Genomic DNA, 23,899 nt, shown 5'->3' on the forward strand with positions numbered 1-23,899 from the left:
GCATCCGAGCCAGACTCCTGTAAACTGTAGCCACAGCAGAGTGAGATGCACGGGTGTTTTGCACTCAAGCAGCACATCCATCCTCATCCAAATCCTGCTCCAAGCAACAGCTCTGACTTGGGGAGAACAGTGGGGAACAATGCAAAGATTCCCTCAGCTCCAGGTCTGGCAGTGTGGCAACTTACCAGCTTTGGCCTTGACACTTGGCTTTCTCCCTCGCCCTTTGCCCTTTGACACAGGCTCCTCTGACCCCAGTGCAGCTCCCTCTTTTCCTTCTCCAGTGTCTTTGCTGGATTTACGGCTACGGCGCTTGGTGCTGGGCACCAGAAGGGCAGGGGAAGGCTCAGCACCTGGAACAGGTCAAAGAGATGTTCAAATGCAGTCAAGTAACACACAAAATAGAGATGTGATATAGTGAAAGTATCCCAATCAAATCTGCAATAGGAACTGGCCTTTTTCCTTATGGGTGATATCCCACCCCAACACTGTGTTCTGTAATTGATGGTGCAATCTTTGTAAATGAGTCTGTGAACCTGTCCCAGAGTTTGAGGAAAGGACCCCAAAACTCCATGTATATCAGAGTGGGAGGAGTATTGCAAAAAACTCAACAGCAAGACTCACACTGGATCTTGTAGTCAGGTGGGAGAAGCCGAATGTGAGACAGTGGGATGCGTCCCGTGTCCCCGTCATCGAACTCTACTGTGATGAGATCACCATCTTCCTCCAGATCCAGGGTTCCTGTGGGATGGGGGAGAAGATGGGATTAGGAACAAACATCAGAGTACAAACCCCTTGGGGTAAAGGAAGTGGGGACACTGGAGAAAGATAGGGGTGCTACACCTGCTGCAAAGCATCCCACTTCACCTTTCCTAGGCTGTGCAGGGAGGGCACAGAAGGCTCACTCTGCAATGGAAAGTCCCTGATAACAATAAACCAGCCCACTCAGTGTGAAATTCCCCATCAACAGCACTGCTCCAGAACATTAACAGCCATTCCAGTTTGACTTCCCACCTCTCTCCAACTGTTTCCCTTTATTCTTGCAGAAATTCACTTTTCTCCTTTTACTGAAATATCTTTTTTTTTAACTAGTATTTCGTAACTACTCTCAGCCATCATAAGCTGCTGCTTTTCACTTTCTCCAAGAGAAATAAGCTGTGTTCTCACCCTCTCTTCTTGCATCAGCATTACTGGTTCATACATCACAAGTAAGTATTCCCTTTAACACATGTGGTATGACCAAGACCCCAAAAAACAAGACCAGCCATGAGAGAATTGTCCAGAACCATTCATTAACTTTTTAATGAGATCAGACTAGATAGTTTTGTGTCAGAGCAAAGTTGTGAGTGTCCAGGTGATTTAGAAATCTTCACAGCCTCAGAAATAATTGATGCCTGGAATAAATTCTGACTTTCTGAAATGTATTAAATGTCCTTGATATTTTTAAGCTCCTATATTGCTCAAACCTCTTCCAGAACCTGCAGGATGTTACTAAATCTGCATCATTAATGAGAGAGGCATAACCTGGGCAGAGATCAGGGCTTCCCCAGACAAGGCTGACATCCCTGAGGACACACAGGGCTGAGACATCCCAGCTTCACAGCAGCCAGGGCGGCCTTACCTCGGACAACTGTCCCCGGGTAGAGGCAGCGGTACTGCTGGCTCCAGTAGGCTGCAATCCTTGTGCCCTCGGGCAGGAACCGCACTGAAGGGGGCTTCACATCGATGATCTGCTCAGGGCAAGAGGAAGGCAATTACTGACCACCCTGGCACCAGCACAGACCATCCCACCACACCTGGCAGGAAGCAAAGCAGCTCTGGAGAAGGCAAGGAACAGCTTCCCTGCTGCAGAACAGCCTCCTGTGTGCTCACAAGAGGAAGGAAGGATCACCCCGCTGGAATACAGGACTAGTGCCTGCTGCCAGCGGGGAGCGAGCACACCAAGGGGAGTTCTGCCCACACTGACCATGGGGGCAGGACCAGGACACCCCTGCAGCTGGAGGAGGAGAGAGCTCCCAGCCAGCCTCCCCCCACCCCAGAACAGGCCAAGGGCACGGAGGACAGGCAGCCTTTGGCAGCACATACCGCTTCCTGCAGGAGCTGCTCCAGGCAGTAAATGTGGGGCCGGTTTCCCCTCTCACCCTCCACCACCACCCGGTATCTGAAACACAAAGGCTGGGTCAGACACAGCACATGGGAGACACCACCCCAACCAGGTAATGCCTCCCTCTGATGGGAGAGGATGTGAGAGCACTTAATGAGAGATAATTGGATTTCCCTCAGTGCTGATAAACCAGAGTGAACTCTCCTTCCCTCCCTGCCAGACACTGTCAGTCTCTAAGCAGTCAGCTCTACACAACCCCCAAACTGATCAGTGCAGCAGCTATGTCCCCATTTTCTGGCAGATCTCAGGTGGATATGGCAGCCCCTCAACTCACATGTCTGGTGAATGCACTGTTTTGACATGCCCAGCATAGAGCAGTTTGTCATCCATGGGGATGAGGACACGCAGGCCATCCTTCAGCTCATCCTTGTCAATGATGCAGGAGCGGGGAGCTGTGAGGTGTTGGAGCAAGATGGGGATTAGAGAGCACCACACATGGGAAGGGACAGTAAGGAGAGAAGGAAACTTCATATTCCCAGTACCACTGTCCCCTCTCTTGGTAACAGTAACATACCAGTAAATGAAAATAAGGCAACTGAGAGACTGGGCTTCGACTAGATGTCACAGTGAGCCATGCTGATCAGGCTTAGTTTTTATTGAATTGACTGAAAAAGTGGTATCTCCACCCCAAAGACTCATGGCTTTGGATGAGGAATGTGTGACAGCAGCACAGTTGTCCTCTGAGCAGCCCTGGGAAACCTGCCCAGCTCCCCTACCTATAAAATTCTGCCCTTACCTGGTGTGGGTGGCCTCTCAACCAGCATGCTCAGTGGGATGTTCTCATCCTCTGAGAAGCTGCTGTCTTGGTTGGGTTCAAAATCCTCCTCTGCTGCCATGCTCTCCATGAGCTTGCTGACAGCTCCTCCTTTCCCTCGGTTCTGTGGGACAGCAAGCAGCACATCAGCTGGATCACCACAGGAAACATCTGATCCCATCTCACCACCCTCCAGCAAAAAAATAACCTGAGGATATCAGGACAAACCTGTTTCCAGCCTCAGGAATGTTCATCTCACAAACAGTTAAGTGTGTGCACCCAGACTTTTTGTTGCCTTTATCCCCAAGCATTACCAGCAGCTGACTAAAAGCTATTCCCCACATGCTCAGTCTTGCAGGTTGGGAGAGATGCTGTGGAGCTGCAGTTTTGCTCTGCATTCACCACAGTGCCCCTGAGCCTGTGCCTCCACTAAGGCACCAAGCTCTGTTCCTATTTCTTCTCCTGTCTCCATGATATGTTCCTTGCTGTACACACAGACCATAATAAGCATCACATAGAAATCATGTGAGAAGACAGCAATGTGTGTTATGAGATGCAGTGGAGCAGGAACCAGCTGTGATCCAGTGCTGAGCAAGGCTACTCCATCACCATCTCCACGGTCCTTGCTGTCCATGCAAGCTTTCCTTTCACCTCATGGCAGCCTTAGAGAAAATCCTGCCTGCTCACTAATTTGGGGGATGAAGGCAAATGAACAGCAGATGGTAGCAGCAGGTACTATCAGAGTCTCCTCTGGATTTTAGGCTTTTCAAACCAGCCCTTTGCGTGTAACACACCCAGCAAAACCTGCACCTCTGTTTGCCCTCTCTCACACTGCAACAGTCCAGGTGTTCTGCCAGCCACACTAGAAACAGCCCCTCACCTCTTTTTTCACCTCCTTGGCTTTCACCTTAGCTTTGCTCTTCTTCGTGGAGCCCAGGGCACTTGCCAGGCTGACCCGAACATCAGAGGGAGAGCTGGGGATGCCAGGGGGAGACATGGATGAGGAGGAAGAGCAGCAGGGTGTTTCTTTACCCTTCTTCCGCTGCTAAAAATAAAAACAAAACACTCCATCATTAAAGAGAAGATTGGTAAAGACCTGGGTCCAAGGAAAGGGAAAAGGTGGAACAAGGCAGGCTATGCACAGGTAGGATTATGTTTAGCCAGCAGTTAGTTCACTGCCCACATCACATCCTACATCTCTGCTTTCTGGCTTCACACGTCTTGGGAAAAGCTTTTCATTACACTGGAGAGCAACTCCTGCCCATCAAATCTTCCTCCAAAGAGCTCCAAGAAGATCCCAGCTGGCCTCATGTCACAACTAACTTGTCTAACTCTCCCCATCAGTGCTCTTCCCATATGAACTGAACTGGAGCCAGAGGGAGCCAGGCATTCAGCTTAGATGAAAAGCCACTAACCCAGAGACCACTGTCACCCCCAGCCAGGGACAGACCTCATAAGTCACCATGGTAAAGGGGAACAGCCTTAAAGGCCAGTGTGGGTGCCACAACTCAGCAAGAGGACAACCTCTTGCACAGAATGGGAGAGAGATTTCACAGGATCCGTTTTAATGCAGGATCATCAACTCTGGCCACCCAAACAGAATAGATTTGGTAAATGGAGTGCGACAGAAGTAACCAGTCCTATTCAAACACAGCTTTTACTCCCTGCAAGTCAGATTCAAGTCTGACAGAGCCTCCAGGTGTACATGGGGTGACAAGGGGCAGACAAACAACTGCTGAGACAGGACTCAACTCTCCTGTGCCTTAGTGGAGTTACTCGCCCTCCCTTCACCCTCAGCTCCCAAGCACCCCAACACCAATCTGGCCAGCACATTCCTCACCTTGCTTAGGTCCTTCCTCTCCTTCCCCTTGCTGCCCTCTTTTTTGGGGCTCATGGGGGCCCCCTTGCCACAGCGCCCAGGTTTGGAGACAGGGGTGGAGCTGGCAGGCGCCGTAGATGTCAGCATGGCCGAGGACGTGGTGGCGTCGTGGAGGAAGATCCGCTCGCTGCGGCGCCGGTTCCACAGGTCATCATCGCTGGCCTCCAGCCCAAACTCAAAGCTCAAGTCCTTAGGGGATTTAAATTTCTTCAGCTTGCGGCCTTTCTCAGAGCCCAGCTTGGCCTTGTCAGCGCTCCCAGACCCGGAGTCAAGGCTGCCGGGGGCCTGGCTCGGCGGGATGCTGCTGGGCTCCAGCGGCCCCTTCTTCCCGCGCAGCAGCCCTGAAGGAGATTTCTTCCTGATCTTGATCTCACTCTCCGAGTCGGTGTACTCAAACTCTGTCCCTAGGTGCAAAGGATTTAACCATCAGTCAAAGCCCTGGCTGAGCAAAGAGGGGACACATCCTGCTGGAAACTTCTGGGCTCCATGGAAGATGCTGTGCCTGTTCAATAGAGCTCTTGCTTGTTCCCCTTTCCAATCCCCACATCTCTCAGGCCTCCATTTCTGACCCATAAAACACAGCGCAAATTCCCTGGAAGTAAGCCTGCCCTGCTCCAAACCAGAGCCAAACAATTCAGGCAGTGTGGTTCAGTGTGTTCCCTGCCTCCATTTTCTCCACAAGCAAAACCCTGTAGGGAAGCTCTGAAAAGATACTTTAACGTGCCCCTCCTCAAAAAGGAGCTGCTCAGCTGAAACGAAGCATAAACCCCAAGCTGATCCCTCCTTCTTCCTGGTGGGAGCCCTCTCCAGTTTCACCTTTGTTTCAGGAGAACAATGTCTTTTAACAAATGGAATAAACCCAAATTTCAAGCTTATTTTTTCCCATTGGCTAACAGACACCACAGATCTTTTAACTGGCTCAAGGAGTTGCCTTAAAGTCAAGAGAGGTAAAGGATCTTTTGTCTGTGGCAAATGGAATTCCCCTCACACTGGCCTCTGCTCAGCACCATGAGCACAGAAGTACCCAGAGGCCTGAAATACTGTCATAATGCCAAGATGTTCCCCACCTTCACTGTATTCCCCTGAACCTGAAAAAGGAGAGCAAGATCATGTTTCCAGGGGCAGAAGAGAAACTGAGGCAGCACCTACACACCCAGCAACACAGGCAGGAGGTAGGCAAACAACTTTCACATGGGAAAAGGAAAATAAATGTGGCACAAGCAAGGAGAGCATCTTCTCTTGGTCCTTCTCTCAAATACACTCACTCTCCTGGGTAAATTCAGTCTGCAGGAAACTGCTCTCATCTTCTACCCAATCCTCTTCCCGAGACAGCCCCAGCATGGAGAGAAAAAAGAGCCAGCGTGTCAAAAACAAAGCTGGCAAAGCTCAAAATGAAAAACCCATTGGAAGTTAAAACACTCCTCTCTCAGTACTGTATGAGGTAATTTCTAGATGCTTCCAGTTTCAAGGAGGGCAGATTACAAGACAATAAATTCTTAGCAGAGGCTGTTGGAACAAGTTGGCAAAAGCCTAATATAGCATGGAAACAGTGCTAAAACAAGCCAGGCTCCTGAGGAGACATCATTTTCCATTCTAAAGCATGCTATAAATTCCATTATCACTTAATAAATATTAATAGAGAATTTATAAATGGAACCCATATAGATCTGTCTGACCAGGAACAATGTCACCAATGGGCACTTGTGCAGCAGGGCATGGGGAGGGGAAGAAATAAACTCCCAACACATTGAAACTGAGACAAAGGCAGGGCAGAAACCCAGATTCTGGCACTGCAAACACATGAGCAGAGGAAGGAATGTTTGTTTCAAGTCTCTCTGGCTGGCTTCTATAAGTAACTTGATGGGATGAGCTGATGGAAAGAGCTTTTCTTCTGCTTGGGTGTCTGTGCTTCCCTTGGGTATCCAAGATCAGTTGCATTTAGCACATGCTTCCTTCCCTAAAATTTAACAGCACTTCACTGCCTTCTGCACTCTGTCCAAGGGGATGCAGCATCCCACTGCTTGCCTCTGCAGCGTGTCTTTTTGAGAATTTGCCAAGTAGGAAAAGAGGAAACTTTGACAAAGCCACAGCTGTCCCTAGGGAAGCCACGGCTGCAGCTGCTAACCTGCCATGTCCGTGACTGGCTTTTGTTTCCCTATCAGCCACTTTCTCCACCTTCAGCATCAGGACCAAGCTGCCAAAGCAAAGAAAGGGCAGCTCAGTGTCTGGGTACACAACATGCTCTCTTGCAGCACAGCTGGGACCTCCCAAACCTTCCACCTTGCCCCCACAGCACCACCCCACACCAGGGATCTCACCCATCAGGCTCTGCCGCTCCTCCTTCTTCTTCGCCTTCTGCTTGGCCTCCAGCTGGATGATGGACAGCGGAGGGGGCACGATGGGGCTGGGCATGGCGCTGGCAGCAAACCTGGCCAGAAGGCCCAGGCCACTCTCATCCAGGGCAGGTGACGACAGCCTGTCTGTGCCATCCGTGCCATAGTCCTCTGCTTCCTCCTCTTCCTCATCGTCATCATCCTCCTCCTCCTCCGAGCTGGAATCTGGCACGCAGAAAATAGGGAGCCCATTACGAATCTCACGGAGTTGTGCACCAGCCACATTCCCAACCCGAACTGCAACTCTCCTGCTGCCCTGTGCCCAACAAAGTGGCTCTGAGCCAGCCAGGACTGAGCCACAAGATGCTGGCCATGGGCACACACGTGTCCTTGCAGCCATAGAGCCAGTGTCACCCTGCCTGCCACCACCCTGGAAGGACACAGCAATACAGGGTACAACAAAGACAACCCACTCAGGGCAAGGGAGGGAAGAGCAGGGTGTTGGCAGATTTGAAAAGGATGCCAGGCACCCCTTCCCTACAGCTTTCAGGAGGAATTAAAAGTTAATTCCTTTGAAAATCCCGACCTGGGAGCTGTGGGATTCCCCTCCCGCCCACCAAACTTCCTCCATAACGAAATCCATTAAGTGTAATCAGAACCAGAGATCAGCATGGAAGGGGAATACCAGAGAGCAGTCTGTGCCTTGGCAGGAGGCAAGGGGAACACAGGGAGGAGAAGGGGCAGGAAGCAAAAATGCAAAGAGGGGAGGAGAAATAATAATTTGAAAGCAATGGATTTGGAATGCATAAGGGAGGAAAGTGTAGGTAGTGTTGGAGACAAGGAGCAGTGTTTGAACTCTCTGCCTCAGAACTCTCTCCACACCTTTCATTTCCCTTTCTACAGCTCAGGACAGGGAAGCCCCAGCTCAGCGCAGGCAGAAGAGCTGCCCACAGCCAAAATCTAATTCTGGCAAAGAAATCAACCTCACTGCCTGCCTCAGCTGACACCTGCAGAGCAGTGGGCTGAGGGTTTCCTCTAGGGTGTGTACACAGCAGGTATTTTGGGGTAGATGCTCCGAGAGTGGCACCTCTCCCTCCCTTCAGCGCTTCCCAAGAGTCTGTCAGCAGCTCAGAGGCAATTAATTTTAACAGCATCTCATCCAATGAGTGCTGGTGAGCAAGCCACTTCACAAATGCACATATACCACACACACACTTATACACACACATATATGAGCACAGAGATCTATAAAAATGTATACATTTAACTCTGAAAAGTGAGTCTGGAAAAGATATTTCATTTCTCTTGAAATTGAGGGCTTAAGTAGGATCATTGAGGCTGCTGGAAAATTTCCACCACTAGCAGGAGCCCTGTTCTGAGCCCACTCCCCAGCTCCTACCAGCCACTATCCTTGTGTCTGAAATCCAGCCAAATGAGAAACCAGATCCCTTCAAAATGAGCTGGAATGAACATGAAAATCCTTTTCTTTTCACATATGCCCTCAGGGATAGATAAAAACGTCCTCAACACTTGATTGCTCAGAAAAAAAATACAATAACACAAGTGTTATTTTTCAATTATATTAGAAAGAACAGGAATTTCAGAAAACAATGTTCTCATACTTCTGTTTTATCAACTGAGGTAACTGGCAGCTTTTTCTTGTCTTTTTTTTTTAACATGGATAGTTTATCTCTGTAGCATATATCTGATAGTCAGAGAATGCTGATTTTTAACTGCATAAAAATTCCTTCCCCATTTCAGTTCCTCAGACTCGTTCCTTGTGATATAAAAATGCTACTAAACCTACAGTCCTGCAGTCAATACCAAGAAATCCACAACCATGTTCACTCCTTGCATAAAAACCACATGCAAAAAAAAAAAATTCCACAGCAAACTGGGATCAGATTCCTTCCCCTACCAGAAAACGGGTCACAACTGCTGTTTTTACATCACATTTTGCCAAAAGACAAAACAAATCCAGATGAACTTTATTCTGAGACGTGAAAACCACCTGCCTGAAAAGCAGCAAAACCTTGCCTGAGTTCAGTGACACCTTGTGGGATAGTGAGACCTTCTCCATCCATCCCATCTAGTTCTGAAATTCAGCAATTTCCAGCAAAAACAGAGGAAGAAAATTTAAAAACTCAACCTGTACAGCCCCTCATGCCAGAACTGAGAGCTGGCTGAGCAGCGAGTGACTCAGTGAGCAGCTGGGGAGGAAAATGAGAGGGGAAAAAAAGGGGAAAGTTTGCAGGAAAATCCATGACCAGTTCAGCCACATGGACTGCCCAGCAGCACCATTCCTTCAGCACTTACACGCTGCATGTGCAAGGGCAAAAGGGTGCCCAGCAGCTCCAGTAGTTCAGAGGCACTCAAGTAAAACAGATTTAAAAGCCAGGATGGCAGTGGCTGCTCCTCAGGCTACAGAAAATACACAACACAATGAGGTGCCTGGTGGTTATTCCAACTTCCTGCTCATACACAGTGTCACACTACAACAAGACAACCGAAGACAGTCCCTTGTCAGCATTTTTACCACAACACTTACATTTTTATCTGCAGGAGATACAATTTCCAGCCTGAAAATAACCCCATTTTAACACATTCACAGCACAGATCTATCCTCCTCCACCTCTCATGGCGAGGATAGATGTTGCTAACCCCACTCCACACGCACAACACAATCCCTGCTCCTCTTCTTTCTGATTTTCCAAGGGACAAAAAGTAACAAATGAAGCAAAAAGAAGGCATCTGGGGCTCTGCTCCAAGCCCACATGCTTCTAAAGTAAGTCCCCAAACTTCTGGCCATAGTGGCAAATAAGCTGCTGGTGCTCTCTGTCCATCTGTACAGCTCCTTGGAGAGACTGGTGCCTGTATTTAATGCGAAGCAGAAATTTTATTCCTACTGTACCCAAACTATGTGTGGGTTTAAAATTAACTATGTACAGATGCCATTACACAATTGAAGCCTCAGTATTTTTTTTTTTTTTGTCCTGAAAAGGTGATTTTTAGCTAGCAAGGGGGAAAAAGATTTTTTTTTTTTTTTAGAAATCGTTTTTTCCTTCAATGGTAAATCTGTTAACAGTGAGAGAGGGCAAAGGAAAAAAATGCTCAAAGTTAAAAATATCTTTTCTAATTGACATTTTTAAGAGCATGTATATGTGTGTATATACCCACACACACAACCACACATGTACATACACAACTCCACAGCCAAAACAAACAATACATTCATATCTAAATGCAACTGATGCCATAAATGGGAGCCAAAGATTATTTTAATTTTTACCTGCACTGAATTAAAACCCAAACCCAGTTAAGAGTACTAAGTTTTCTCATTGCTTTTAACAGCTAAGCTGCCATGGTATTTTACTGTAGGAGAGCAGTAAATGAAGATTTGTTAATGATGAACAGAAATTGAGTAAGCAATTTGGTTTTTAGAGACTGATGTATGTAACAAGACGGGTTGAGGCAGGGGTGTGAAGAGGAAAGGCTGGGGAAGGGAGGGAGTAAAAACACACACTTAAAACAGTCATTTCACATTGTAAAAATAAATAGCATGATTTTCTCGTAACACCAAGCAGGTCTACAGCATACAAAGCAGGCTAAGTACAGGCAGACTTTAGACAGCTACTGGGTCATTAACATCTGATTTCTGCAATCTGTCCAAATTCTGGAGGTTACTTATTTTTGAGTGTCCAATTGAAGACTGTACCTTTTTTTTTTTTTTTTTCCAGATAAGCCAATTCTCACCACTGGAAGATTCTTCCCCTCCACATGTGCTGTGCTGTTGACTCCAGAAGTGCTTATGAAAAATTTAGAAATATTACAACTATCACATGGGAATGTGTAGGGAACTGGTTATCCCTCATGGCTTTTTTATTTTTTTAACTGGGGTAAAATCATCCTCCAAGTCACGAAAAAGAGAACAGAGAAGAAGGCACTAAATTCTTAAAGAAAACAGAGTATGGAGGAGGAGGACTTACGGGTCTTTGGTTTCAGAAAGCTCAAGGAATTACCTATCCTGATGGGCTTTAACCCACATTAGCAGTTTCCTCTCCAAGGTCACTTGATTAAAACCACACGTTTGCTTCTTATCAGAATGGCAATGTGATGTTTGGTCTGTAAGAAAGCAGCGTTCCCCCCACAATCTATGTCTAACCGGATGAAAGAAAACATGTCTTCCTGCAGCTAATCCCACCTTTGACACAGATACTGCAGAGCCAGGCAATATCCCTGACATGGGGACATTTCTACACCATGGCCCAGAAACCTTTAAGGTTTGCATCTTGGACTCATCTGTAAATCCTTGCCCTGGCTGGGCTAATGGGTTGTCCAAAAGTAGTTCTGCAAGCAGCAAAGCATTTCTGGAGTCCTCAGACACACACACACACGTGCAAACCTTCCATGTGAGACTCTTCATGGACAGAAGAAAGCTGGAAGCTGACAGCAATCATTTTCAAAATTAAAATAACCAAGAGAATGCAAAGAGCTACGTGTCATTATTCATGGAGGCAACATCGAAACGTCTGAGGCTGACAGATGACATAAAGAAAAGTTATTTTGCCTACCTACATAACAATGGTCAAGGTTCAGGCTCATGGCTAGTGACCCTCGCTGAGAAGTGTCTGCCCTACAACCAGCCAACCACTTTGCTTCTTTAGTGCAGCGTGAGAGCAAATGCAAGAGACCGACACAGACATTCAAAGCATCATGGATAGGGGCAGGGGTGAAAGGGTTGGTCAAGCAGCTGCAAGGAGAAAGCGAGCACTTCTAGAAAAGCTGAGGTTATTAATCGGTTTAGTATTCAGGGAAAGCCATCAGAAACCCTATTACCCAAATATCCCTTCAAGAAATGTTTCTGACAAAAAAATTAAAAAAAAAAAGCCCAAAAAAAAAATCATTTGCAGGAAAAAAACCCCAAACTGTAACCAATAATCCCTTCCCGCCTCCCTCTCAGTACCCACCTCCCACCCCAGGGGGTTTTGCATCTTTGGTTTCCCCACCATTAAATGACACCCCAATGGGATTTACAATGCATTTCCCCACTTGTTCCAGATTCCCCAACCTCCTCCCATACCCCCTCCCCTCCCCAGATTTTATCCCATAAAACTGTGATTTTTTTCTTCTAATAAAGCAGACAGGTAACTTGAAAAATAGACAAAGGGACAAGTTACCTCTCTGCTTACCTGGAGCAAAACCGAAAAGCAAACCCAAAACCCCCCTCAAGAACTTGGCATCTAAAAGGGATTGATATCCTCAAAATTTCCAACAGCAGCAAAACAAACAAAGAAAAGATGCAGGAAGGAACAAGGAAGGGAAGAATGGAAGTTAACGCAGACTCTTCATGGAAATGCAGCAATCTCAGCCTTACATAAAATTCCCACTGTCCCCACGACTTTTTGGGCTCTCTAAAGAACAATTTTTCTTTTTTTTTTTTTTCTTTTTTTTTTTTTTCCTTTACACATGTATTTCTCTTTTGGGTTTTCTTTGAAATGCATTGGTGGGTCCAGCCCAGAGCCACATCAAAACAAATCAACATTCTGTATCTTTCTGCCGTGTTTGATAATTTTCTTTTATTTTTAAGCTTTAATTTTCTTTCTTTGCAGGTTGGGTTTGGAGGGAAGAAAAACCAAACAGGTGCACGGAGGAAATTAACATCAAAAAATTCAGAAAATAAAAAAAAAACCCAACAAAACAAAAGCCAAACTATCCAGCCCTGTTTTTCAATTAACAGCCCTGAGCAGTGTAAAACACTAAAAGGCTTTTGCTGGGCTACATCCAGCTCTGCCATGTAACTTAGATAACAACTGGGGATGCTCTTGCTTTGCATTCAGCCCAGCCGAGCTAGTTTCTTTTGGGAGCTGAGGGCTCATTAAAATGACCTTTCCCCATGATTATTATTTAATGAGTGCGCTCTAAAACAGAAACCCCTTGTGTCTCTGGAGGAAAAGTCTCAAGTAATCTCTTTTCCCACTGAAGTACTAATGACAAGCTGACAAGAAAAAAAAAGCTGCAAGAAAAAAATTGGGGTGAGGGTGAGGGAGGGAAATTGGAGAGTCGAATTTAATGCAGTAATTGCCACATCCTTGAGCACCGTGGGTTATGTCTGGGCATCTGAAAAAAAAAAAACCTACCATCCAAAAAGAGACACAAAAACTTGACATTTACATTTTTAAAAATTAAACAGAAAAATTTCTGGCTGTTGAAAACACCCTGCACCCTTCCTGCAGCAGCAACAAGGAGTCAGTGCCTCCATGTTTTATGTGCCTGCCTGGAGAGAGTCTATCACCAAAGAAACTAATATAAAACTAAAGATGGGTGAACAAAAAAAAAAAAAATTAACTTAAAGGGGTTGGGGGGAAAGGGGGAAGCCTAGGCTTTATCTGGACAAAGGCAGCAGAGATATTTGAATAATAGAGAGTACCCCAGACTAGGTTAATTCCAGTTCTACTGATGGGGAGTGGGAGCAGGAGGGGGATGCAGAGCAGGATGGAGTGAAGCAGCAACCTAATCGCCTGATAAGAGACACAGCAAGAGAGACAAGGTACACAGGTTTAGTTAAAAATGAACTCGGTATGTTTAATAAAGCTTGGTAAACCAAATCGCAGTACAAACATCAAGTCACACGGCCACACAACAGTACCCCGGTAATGAAAAAAAAAAAAAAAAGAAAAAAAAAGGGGGGGGAGAGAAAAAAAAAGAGGGGGGAATCAAAGAAAAAGGAGAAATGGAAGAAAAAAATGGGGGGGATAAGAAACAGAAGGCGGAAGAATAAAAAGGGAGAAGTAATAACAGAGGGGAAAAAAGGGGAAAAGGAGGAAAGTAATTAAAAAACTCCTTTCAAACTTCGACAAGGCTCATGCCAAAATAAAATAATAATAATTAAAATAATAATAATAATAATAATAGTAATAATAATAATATAATGGTGGTGGTAGTAGTAAGGAAGGAAGTGAGGTTAAAACTGAAGGGAGGAAGGGAACAGGAAAGCAGGGAGAGGTGGACACTAAAACCCAGTCAATATAAAAGCTCGAAAAGAGCCAGCCAGTAAAAATATCACAATGATACAGATACAAAAAGGATAAAAAATAACTGTTGGGGTGATAAAGCAGGCTACGCTGCCAAGGACAAAGATGGCCGCCCTGGCTGCGACCATCAAAATGGCTGACCCCGGCCCGCCAGCCCCCCGCCCCGTCCCACACGGCCCGGGCTGCGCTTGCTATGAATTAATAACCTTGATCGAACGAGTCCTCCGAGGAGTCGCTGAAGGAAGATCCCGCCTCGGCCTCCCTCAGCAGCAGGCAGAAGGGCTGCTTGCGCCCCGCCGCCGCCTTCGGCCGCAGCGGCCGCGCTGGGGCCGCGGCGCTGCGCGGGGCCGCGCTGGGGCCGCCGCCCGCCCGGCCGCCCTTCCTGCCCGCCGAGCTGTACAGGCCAGGCGGCCGGGCCTTGGCGGCGGGCGGGGGCTGCGCCGGCCACTCGTCCCTCAGGGATCCCTCCTCCTCCTCCTCCGAGTCCGTATCTGTGGTCAAAGCGGGTGGGAAGAGCGTTACATCACCGAATGGGGGTTTGGGGATTTTGGTGCCACCACTGTCCGCCCCTGCCCAGGTGGTCCGTCATAAGCTCAACGAACACAGAAATTCACATTTCCTTCTTTTCATCACAAATGGACATTCTCCACCTCCTTGTCCTCCCTTAAGGTCCAAGGAGGGTTTTTAGCTTGGCAGCAGAAAAATGAAGCAAACGTTTCCACTATGAAAATGTCCACTGAAGGCACAGCACTGGCAACAAATGGACCATCAACCTGAATCTGTCTTGGCTATGGTGATGTTCAACACTCTTGACCTGAATCTCCTTTTCTACATGAACCAGCCCTCACAGAGGGTTTTCAACACATGTGGCTGGAGCAAGCCCAGCTGCCAAGAAGGCAGGATGTCTAACTCCAAATGTCTGACTCGGAGCATGCTGCCCCAGATGCTCCACGGCATACGCCGCGAAGGAGCAGGGACCAAGCCGCTCCTTGGTCTGCGAAGCATGGCTTTACAAAGCTGCTAATCCTTGTGGGTGGTGAGAAGTTATCAGGCCATCCCCTCTGGCATCTGATGAGAGGGGGAAAAAAGCATATGGTACCCCTGGATACAACAGCAGTGGGTATAAATTGCCACCTGCCCGTTTGTGGACATGCCCTCAGCTCCACAACATTACACATTGTGGCATCACTCCCCAACTCCACTGCACTGGGTTGTGGAGAGGAAGACACGAAGAATGGCAAGTTTAGGAAGCTCGAAGCCCAAATACGCAAATTATTTTAGACACCTGACTTCTCTTAAAATTTTTGGGAGTAAGATGCTCAGTTCGCCCTTTGGATCTATGCCCAAAGTTTTCAGGACTCCAGGAAGAAAATCCTGAGGTCAGGAAGCAGAAGAATTTGGCGCCAGTCCCGCTTGTCCTTCTCCACATGAGCAGCCCAGCAATCATAGGAGGTGCTGCCATATGCTCTACCTGCCTCCCCAAATTCACCATGCCTGAGTGACCAAATGACAGGCTGAGGCTCTTCCCTTGAACCTGCAAAAACCAAAGCTGAGCTGTTTCCTCAGTCACAACAATCCTGAGCTGAGACCTGAGGGACAAAGGGAAACATTCCTACCCCAGGAGACTCACTGGACAGTGGTCAGATAGAAGCTCTCTTAGTTCTGGGAAGGAGATTTTGCTCATGAAACCACAGTGCCAAGTGTGAAGGCACTGTAAAAGCTCCCTGTGCCATGAGCCAACAGCCTATACTTTCTCTTCCCATTAGCTCCAGAGCCCACAGTTCAGGAGACACGTGTCTGTTCCTGAAGAACAGAACTGCTGGGTAGTATGTAGAGCACAATAAGCCAAAGGCTGTGTTCAAGTCCAGTGGACACAATGACTCCTATTTTGCCATATAAATGGCTAATTTCATGCCAAACATTTGTTCCATTGGAGAGTCACTAGCTCATCTTCCCCATTAGTGAAATTTCTAAACTAGTGTTGCACCAAGAGATGTATTTGTTATGCACACAAACACCCCATAAAGGTTTTAACATGGCTTTAAATAGCTGCAAGCAAAAGGAAAGATGCGTGTGCAAGTGAGCTGAGACCATTACGCAACTGTCTCAGACCATAAACTCTGCCCCAATGTCTGCCTGAACTGTTAAAGACTCTCCTAATGTTTGGTTCTACTGTTTTCCCAACATGGTCAGCAATTCAGATTTTTCCTTCTGTAACAGGGGTCAGTTGCTGGAACCGTCACCTCGGGCACACTCTGGGTTCAGAAATAACCATCGCCACACTGATGGGCTGGGGACAAAGACTGATGAGACCAATGGGAAGGCTCAGCACAGCCAGCCAGGAAGCAAGCCGTGACACTGAAGGGCAGGAGGATGCTCAGAAACATCAGTGTCCTAAAGCCAAGCCCACTGAACTCAAAAAGGACTTCTACAGTCAACTGCTCCTAGAGAAGAGGCTCCACCTGCTCAGCTGACAGGTAGGAGAGTGTCTACTCCCACCAAAAGCAAGAACATGGGTCAACTTCTTTTAAGTGTTGAATAGAACAGGTCAGGAAGAGACACACTGATTGTGGCTTCCCCTTGGACAGCAAGATGGGCAGACAGCCCATGCTGACCCCAAAGATGCAGCAGCAGTCACTGGGAGGAGGAGGTTGCTTTTCATTCATGAGCAAAACCAGACCCATCTGCAAGACCCCTTTCAATAGGCCAGAAACTCCCACCAGAAGCCCTCCTACAGAAAGAAAATATAAAAAAGAGGTTACTTACTATAGGAGTAGCTGCTAACTTCAGATATTGCTGGTGAATGGGAAACCTTGAGCTGATTTTTGACTTTCAACCCCACCTCCATCTTCTTCATTTTGGCAGTCACTTTGTTTTTACCTTCCTTGGCAGTTTTCAGTGACAGGCCCAGGTTCTTGGCCAGGCTCTTCTCCTCCTTGCTTGGCAGAGCCTCATGGGCTGAGAGGTACCTGCTGCCACCTCCGCTGGTTTTGAGCTTTCCCCCAGAGCTGTCAGCAAACTTGAAGGGGGATTTGAGTTTGTCTTGTTTGGTGAGAGACAGAGCCTTGTCAAGCTTGCTGGCCAGCTGCTCCTGATCTGATGGCACCTTCTTCTTTTTGAGCTTTAACTGCCGAGGTGAAAGGAGAGACAAGGTGAACATGGAGCAGATATCACAGTAGACCTGAGGGATTTTACTAGCCCTCCAAATTGCCTCATGCATCTAGTTAATAAAGCCTCAAGGTGATAGTCTTAGCCCCCAGTTCATAGCCCACTATGGTTCTAGGGAAGAAGAGGAAGATGTCAGCAAACAGTACAGTTTTACTGAGCACTACAAAATTGCAAGATTAACTTAGAAAACTTGAATGTTCTTCCAAAAGAACTATGTTCATAGAACAACATATTTTGGAGGTTTTTTTTTTTCTACACTACCTAGTTTTTAGGGTATGTTTGGTTTGTTTTACAAGCTTTGCTCTGAATCACAAGGATTAAAAATCATCTTTATCCAAGAGCCAGCCAAATAAATTCTCATTTCCACATAATCAACCAGTTCCAGAGGCTGGGATGCAAAAAAACCCCAAATACCTCTCAGCATGAGCATCAGCACCACTGCACTACAGCCAGAGCTGTTACATCCTTTCCAGTATTTTCTCGGTTCTTGAAAAAGGCAAATATATTTTACATGTGCTACAGCTAGATAACAGCAGCTCAAACTCAGTACTTTGCCTGCATGCAATTTGGATTTCATCAGCAGCTTAAAGCTCCAGTAAGTATCTTATTGCTTCAACAGGAGCAGAAAACCCTGCATTTGAAATAGCAAGGTTGTGCTCCCATTCCTCCTTGCTTCAGGAGGTCCATTCCCCTGTGCTCCCTCAATAGACAAAGGGGTAAGACAAGCCCTGCTCTGGACTCAGAGCCAGTGCAGCACTGAATGCTCTGGCTGGCTCCAAGGCACTTGACTCGGACAAGGAGGTTCAACATGGCTCTGTAAGCCAACATTAGCCCCTCCACTGCACACAATCCTCTCCTGAGGAGCATCTAAACCCATGTGAACTAAAAACAGACACTGAAAGATCAGGAGTCCAAGCCAACACCAGCAAAGCAGGAAAGAGGTGGGCTTTTGGCCTGTGGCTCCATGCTCCCCACAAGGGCACTGACCTCATTTGAGAAGCTGGGAGCTGCATCATGCTCTTCCCAGCTTGGGTTCTTCCCTTTTATCTTGCCACTGCTGCTTTCCACATCCTCGTCTTCCTCTGGGAGGGCCCCTTTGTGCCTCTTCTTCATGCCCTCACCGGTCTCAGAGTCTTCAGAGAGCAACAAGGACTTGCTCAGTCTGCAAGCCAAGCACACGATGGGTCAAGGTGGGGGAGCTTTCCTCCCTGTGATCCCCACCAAGCTCAAAAGTGAGGTTAAATGCCTCCCAGACAGTGGGGATCCTCAGAAGGAGCCAAGTGAAGTGACAGCAGTTTAGACAAGGTTTTCCACCAAACTGGAGAGCCTAAGAGCCCCTTTGTGCACACTCTTGGCCACCAGGACAGGTGAGGATGCCTGAAATCAGAGACCTGCAAGATGGTCTCCAAAAGGAAGTGCTTGGTGTTTTGGGAACAGCCACCAAGAAGTGCCTGACTTGGTACAGAGCAGCAACAGGAAGGACTGACAGCTGAGGTGGCCCTTAAGATCTTTTCCCACTTCTACTTCCATGGACTCTGCAGGTGAAGAGGGATACTCCTGAGGCCCAGGGGGGTGCCTCACTGCCCAGACACTTGCTTTGGTATGAGCAGGAGGTGGCAAGGAAGTGCCACTTGAGGTGACAGGGAGGGACAAAGGCACTGCAAGGACTGACTCACTCCAGACTCCAAGTCGGGCCCCTTGTGAAAGGCACTTGTGATCTACGTCACTGGACTTGCTTTGGGATTTGGGGGAAAGGAGAGGGTAAATAAATAAGAAAAGAAAATAAAAAATGAAGTAGGTGAGACTATAAGCACATCTTTCCCAGCTCCTCAGCCATCTCCAGTAACTATCTGATGGATGCTCACTCAACACCTCAAGATTCCTACCAAGCTTCCATTTCAAGCTCTCATACGCTGTCTCCTTCACCCTAAGCCTGCTGGTCAGACCACCGAGACAAAGCCACTAACACGGGGCAGCTTCCTCAGCTTCCAGGCACTTCCCCTCCCTCTATCCTCTCTGCTGACCTGCACAAACAGCTAAACCAACACCTCAGGCCCTGGATGCTGGCTGAGGGTGCATCTCCATCTCCCAGAGCAGCCTGCTCCAGCATTGCTGTGATCCAGAGACATGCACACGCAACACGGTCACACATCCACACGTACACAACTCCAGTTGCCTCTGGACACCTCCAGCCTGCCCAGCCACACAAACACAAAGAGCAAAACAAGCAGCCACAAAGAGGACAGATTTTCAGAAGCGTTGGTCAGTGGGAGCTGGGCACCTGAATCTGATTTGCCGTCTTGAAAAGGATATTTGCAGAAATATGGAGCACACAGGGAGGCAGCTTGGAAATGCCTTCCCTCTGGAGAAGCCATCTATGGTAGGGTAGTTGGCCAACAGAGATCCAAACAAGAGCAGTTGGACTCGCAAAAGAGAAAAAAGCAGAGTAGAGGATAATCCAGATGCTTGAAAGAGAGATGTCAGGCAAAACCAACTCCCACTGATTCAGGGAACAGAGAGAAGACAGAAGAAAGACAGCAGAAAAGTCCTACAAAGTAGATAACCTGGAATAGTCCTGTCCTTCCCAGTTTTGACATCAACATCCCCACAACTGGCTCTACAGCACCTGATTGCACCATCTGCTCTCCCAAAAGCACACGAGGACACATCCCCCAACTCCAAAACCTCACCTAGAGCTCCCTGCCAGCCACATCACCTCACAGCTGCTCAACTCCACCTGTCCTACCTGCACCCAACACCAGACAGGTGCTCCACCTGCGGGGAGGGAGGAACTGGCACTGCATTCCCACCCTAAGGACACACTCACGTTAACGGCACGCGCTTCCACCGCTGCGGCCAGCGGCCAGCCTGCCAACACAACGAGCCCCCGCTGCATCCGAGATGCTCTCCCCACGTCAGACCCTGGCGCAGTGACCCTGCCATGTTCCCGTCTTCCCCAAATTCCAGCCTTACTTTCCACTTTTGCTGTCACTCTTCCCTCTCTCCTTAATGGGTGACAGAGCGCTTGATCCAAGTTTCCTCTTCCTGGGCCTTCCAGGGCCTCTTCTCGCCAAGCTTCTACTTTTCTCGTCATGCTTTTCCCTTTAAAAAAACCATACGCTTCACTGTTAACCAAGGCAACAAAAAAAAACCAAAAACGAAAACAAAAAAAAGGCAAAGGAAAAAAAAAAACAAAACCAAATTTTGCAACCAAAAAGCAAACCAAACAGGGAAAAAATAAAGAAAATAAATCCAAAAAAGAAGAAAAAGGGAAAATAATTAAAAGAAAGCAAGCAAGAATGGGAGCCAACCCAGAACCTTTGCCTGCCACCAAACTGCTAAACTGAGCTGCTGAAGCCAAGGTTGTCTCTAACACAGTCTCCCAGCTGCAGTCACCAGTTACCAGGTTGTCGTGTCACATAGCCTAGGAGTGTGCTGTGCAAAGCTCTGGTGGGATGTACCAGGAGGAGAGGAGAGGAGGCAGGGAGGGATGGAGGGCAGTTTTCTCTCCTGGGCCGAGAGGCAGTGGAAATGCCCAGCTGGAAAAAACCAAGACTTGGGTGAGCAGCCTGTGACTTACTCGGAGTCCCTGCGGCGCTGCAGCTTCACCAGCTCCCGCTGCTTCTCCTTGTAGCGCCGCTGCAGCTCGGCCAGCCTCATCCTGTAGTCCAGCTCCATCGCATCCATGTTCTCGATGGCCGATTTGATGGAGTACATCTGGGGTGGGGAGGCAACAGAGTGTCAGGACACGTCCAGGGGGGCCACACTGGGTGCCCTGGCAATGGCCAAGGTGTGCAGCCTGGCAGAAAGCCCTTTGTGCTGAGAGGGGAGCAGACACCAGCACAGGCTCAGAGTGGTACCCAAGAACACCAGCAAAGCAAAGATGTTCTGTGGCTTATGCACAGGATGGCATCAGCTCACAGGGACTGCAACTCTGGAAGAGAATCTGCAGGATAAGATGCTCTTTTACCTCATTTAAAAAGACAGATCATAATACAACATATCTTGGAATACTTACTTGCTCTGTACAAAATAATTTCTCAGCCTCTTCCACAGGGAAGGACCAGCAAATTAAAAATAAACAAGGAAAAACCCTGCTGCCAATATTTTTATTTATCCTCTGGCCAAAACAGCAACACACAGGTTCCTCTGGTTTCACATTAGAACACCACTTCCAGGGGCTGACAAGGGTCCTGCTGAACCTTGACTAACAAACAAGGCAAAACCCTAAACTGCAGCCCACTGACTCCTGTGCAGCCAGGAATGTGACATGAAGGAACAACCAGCTCGTTCTGCTGAATGCAGAGGGGCAGCACAAGCCAGCATGAGCCCCCAGACTGGGGCTGGGACAGGGAGCTGTGTGAGTGGGTGCACTGGGGCTTTCCAGGCTCAGCCACACTAAGAGCTACTTACTGGTTCATCTTTCTTCTGCATCCAGCTGTACTTTTTGTTGGGATTCAGCTCTCGAGGCAGCCGGATGGTTTTCAGACTTTCCATGAAGGGGGTGGAAAGCACTTCCATAAGCATGTGGGTGCTGGCAGCCAGCAAACTCTCCAGCGTTGGCCGGACAGGGAAACTCTCTGGACCTGCTGAGAAGGACAGAAAAAAAAGCTACAGAAGATCACATTCCAAGACTGCTTCTCCAACAGGCACAAGGAGAGGCTGATGGCCCCTTCTTGACCATGGCTGCTCAAGGAGCTCCACAGCCACCCTTGGCCCCCACTTGAGATCTCCTGTTGTACTCAGCCACAGTGTAACTGGCAGTTCCCATCATTCTCACCTCAGGAAGTTACTGGAAGGTGAGATTCTTTTCAGGACCTGCCAAGCTCTTGGAAAGCATCATCTGGAGCTACTGGGGGCTCTGGTGCCAAACCCCAACAGACTGTGGACTCAGTGCCTGCCAGAAGGGTGTTACCCTGGCAGCTCTCAGCCACTGGGGCTCCGTTTCCGCTACGCATACCACAAACTGTCTAGACATGGCGAGGGCCTTTGGAAGGGAGAGCAGTACAAAAGCCACACGTAGCTCAGCCTGCTGCAACAAAAACTCTGCTCCAACCCCAGCTGAAGTACCAGCCACTCCTGCAACTCAGAGCAATGCTCTCCTTGCTGCCTGGATGAGGCTGCAAGAGGTTCCACCTCTGATTCCACTTGTCTGCCCACACAGAGAGCACAGGGACCATAAGCTGGGAGACCCAGCATGGTCCAGAGTTGACCAGACTCCCCACTCACAACTTACTTTGCATTTCTTGCTTCCGTTTCTCCAGCTCCATCTCTGCAATTTCACTCAGCAAAGTGATCCCTTGCAGGAAGGAGTGCTCCAGGGTCTGGTCAGTTAACACCTCCACCTTCATCTGGGGTGGAGTGACAGTGGTGGTAGTCAACAAGGAACAAGCCTGAGGCATTTCTGTAGCAGCCACCAAAGCATTCATTCCAGCCAGTGGGTCACCCGGCTTGATGTCCAGATCTGGGATTTGGCAAGTGATTGCCTCTTCTGTGTAGGAAGGGATCTCTGGCCCCTGCTCCCCCTCCTGAGGAGGCAGGCTGGGAAACTCCCTCGCCCGGGCCACATCAGCGCTCTGCAGATCCATGGCCACAGAGGCCTCCTCCCGCTGGGGCGCCAAGTCCATCTCCGGGGGCTCGCCCTCCGCATGCACGAGCAAACCGTCATAGTCCATGTGCATGGAGCAGGTTTCTGCTCCACTCCCGCTCTCTGCCTCAGCCTCTGCTTCTGCAGGACAGGCCACAACCTGGTAAGGAGGTGGGCAGCTCTGAAGGTCTTCCTGGTCCTGCTCCATAGCACCCAGGGCTTCGCCTTGGTGCAACAGGAGATTGCAATTGTCCACGTTCTGCACTGGGACGGCTGCAGAGGAGGTGATGTTCAGAGTCCCCATGTCCTGCTCACAGATGCTTTCTTGGCTTTCCTCCATCTGCACCTCTGATTTCACCCTCTCTTCCAAGGATTCCTCTTCTGCTGCTGCTTGGATGGGCTCTAGGATTTTGGACGGAGACAGGTGGATGGGCTTGACCTCTGAGGAAAGGTCCATGTGCTCAGAGCCTTCAGCAGGCAGCGGGACGTCAGGAGCCAGGCCGTCCGCATCAGATGCTGCGGGGGGCTGGAGGAGGTAGGGATAGTGTCTTCCAAAGGAGGGAGGAAGGGACTGGAATGGGTATCCAGGGGGGATCTCTGCAAGATATCAGAAGGGACAGACTGTGTAATGGCTGGGTCTCCAAAGCACCTTCTCTCTCACTAAGGCATAGAGCTGGTTCCCTGTGCTTCCAGCATCTCTGGTCTCTTCCTTTATCAAGCAATAGCTGCTTTAGGCATCTCTCTCCTGACCAAGCAGGCAGCACCCCAGAGGACCTTTCTCCACCTTTCCAGCACTTTCATGCAACTGGAGAGAGATCTGCCTCCTGCATCCTCTCCCACTGGGACTCCAGCCCTGGAAGAACCAACCCAGGCTTGGCCCAAGGGAAGAAGAGAGCTTACAGCACCAGGCACCCATCACACCAGCCCTGCTCCTTCCCTCTCCCCTGCCTTTTAGAGGAGCTATGTGGCTTTCCCTAGGGGAAGGG

General features: G+C 48.5%; 1 protein-coding gene across 3 annotated transcripts in view; it reads right to left on the reverse strand.

Moving 5' to 3' along the window:
- TNRC18 (trinucleotide repeat containing 18) overlaps window positions 1-23,899 on the reverse strand; it is a 54,358-nt gene that overhangs the window by 5,413 nt on the left and 25,046 nt on the right. Inside the window, exons 9-24 of one of the 3 annotated variants that reach the window (XM_077786893.1) lie at window positions 22,563-23,510; window positions 21,740-21,912; window positions 20,907-21,043; window positions 20,300-20,428; window positions 18,314-18,488; window positions 16,925-17,285; window positions 14,365-14,649; window positions 7,113-7,352; window positions 4,756-5,198; window positions 3,796-3,960; window positions 2,898-3,039; window positions 2,436-2,553; window positions 2,083-2,158; window positions 1,619-1,727; window positions 622-738; window positions 186-350 (exon numbers count right to left, since the gene is read on the reverse strand). In XM_077786893.1, the coding sequence (XP_077643019.1) occupies window positions 186-350; window positions 622-738; window positions 1,619-1,727; window positions 2,083-2,158; window positions 2,436-2,553; window positions 2,898-3,039; window positions 3,796-3,960; window positions 4,756-5,198; window positions 7,113-7,352; window positions 14,365-14,649; window positions 16,925-17,285; window positions 18,314-18,488; window positions 20,300-20,428; window positions 20,907-21,043; window positions 21,740-21,912; window positions 22,563-23,510 (3,783 nt within the window). Of the gene's footprint in view, window positions 1-185; window positions 351-621; window positions 739-1,618; window positions 1,728-2,082; window positions 2,159-2,435; window positions 2,554-2,897; window positions 3,040-3,795; window positions 3,961-4,755; window positions 5,199-7,112; window positions 7,353-14,364; window positions 14,650-16,924; window positions 17,286-18,313; window positions 18,489-20,299; window positions 20,429-20,906; window positions 21,044-21,739; window positions 21,916-22,562; window positions 23,511-23,899 lie in introns of all 3 variants that reach the window. The other 2 variants (XM_021549493.3, XM_031506163.2) reach the window with 2 other exon arrangements.

This window comes from Lonchura striata, chromosome 16 (assembly GCF_046129695.1).
Source record: "Lonchura striata isolate bLonStr1 chromosome 16, bLonStr1.mat, whole genome shotgun sequence".
Classification (NCBI taxonomy): domain Eukaryota; kingdom Metazoa; phylum Chordata; class Aves; order Passeriformes; family Estrildidae; genus Lonchura; species Lonchura striata.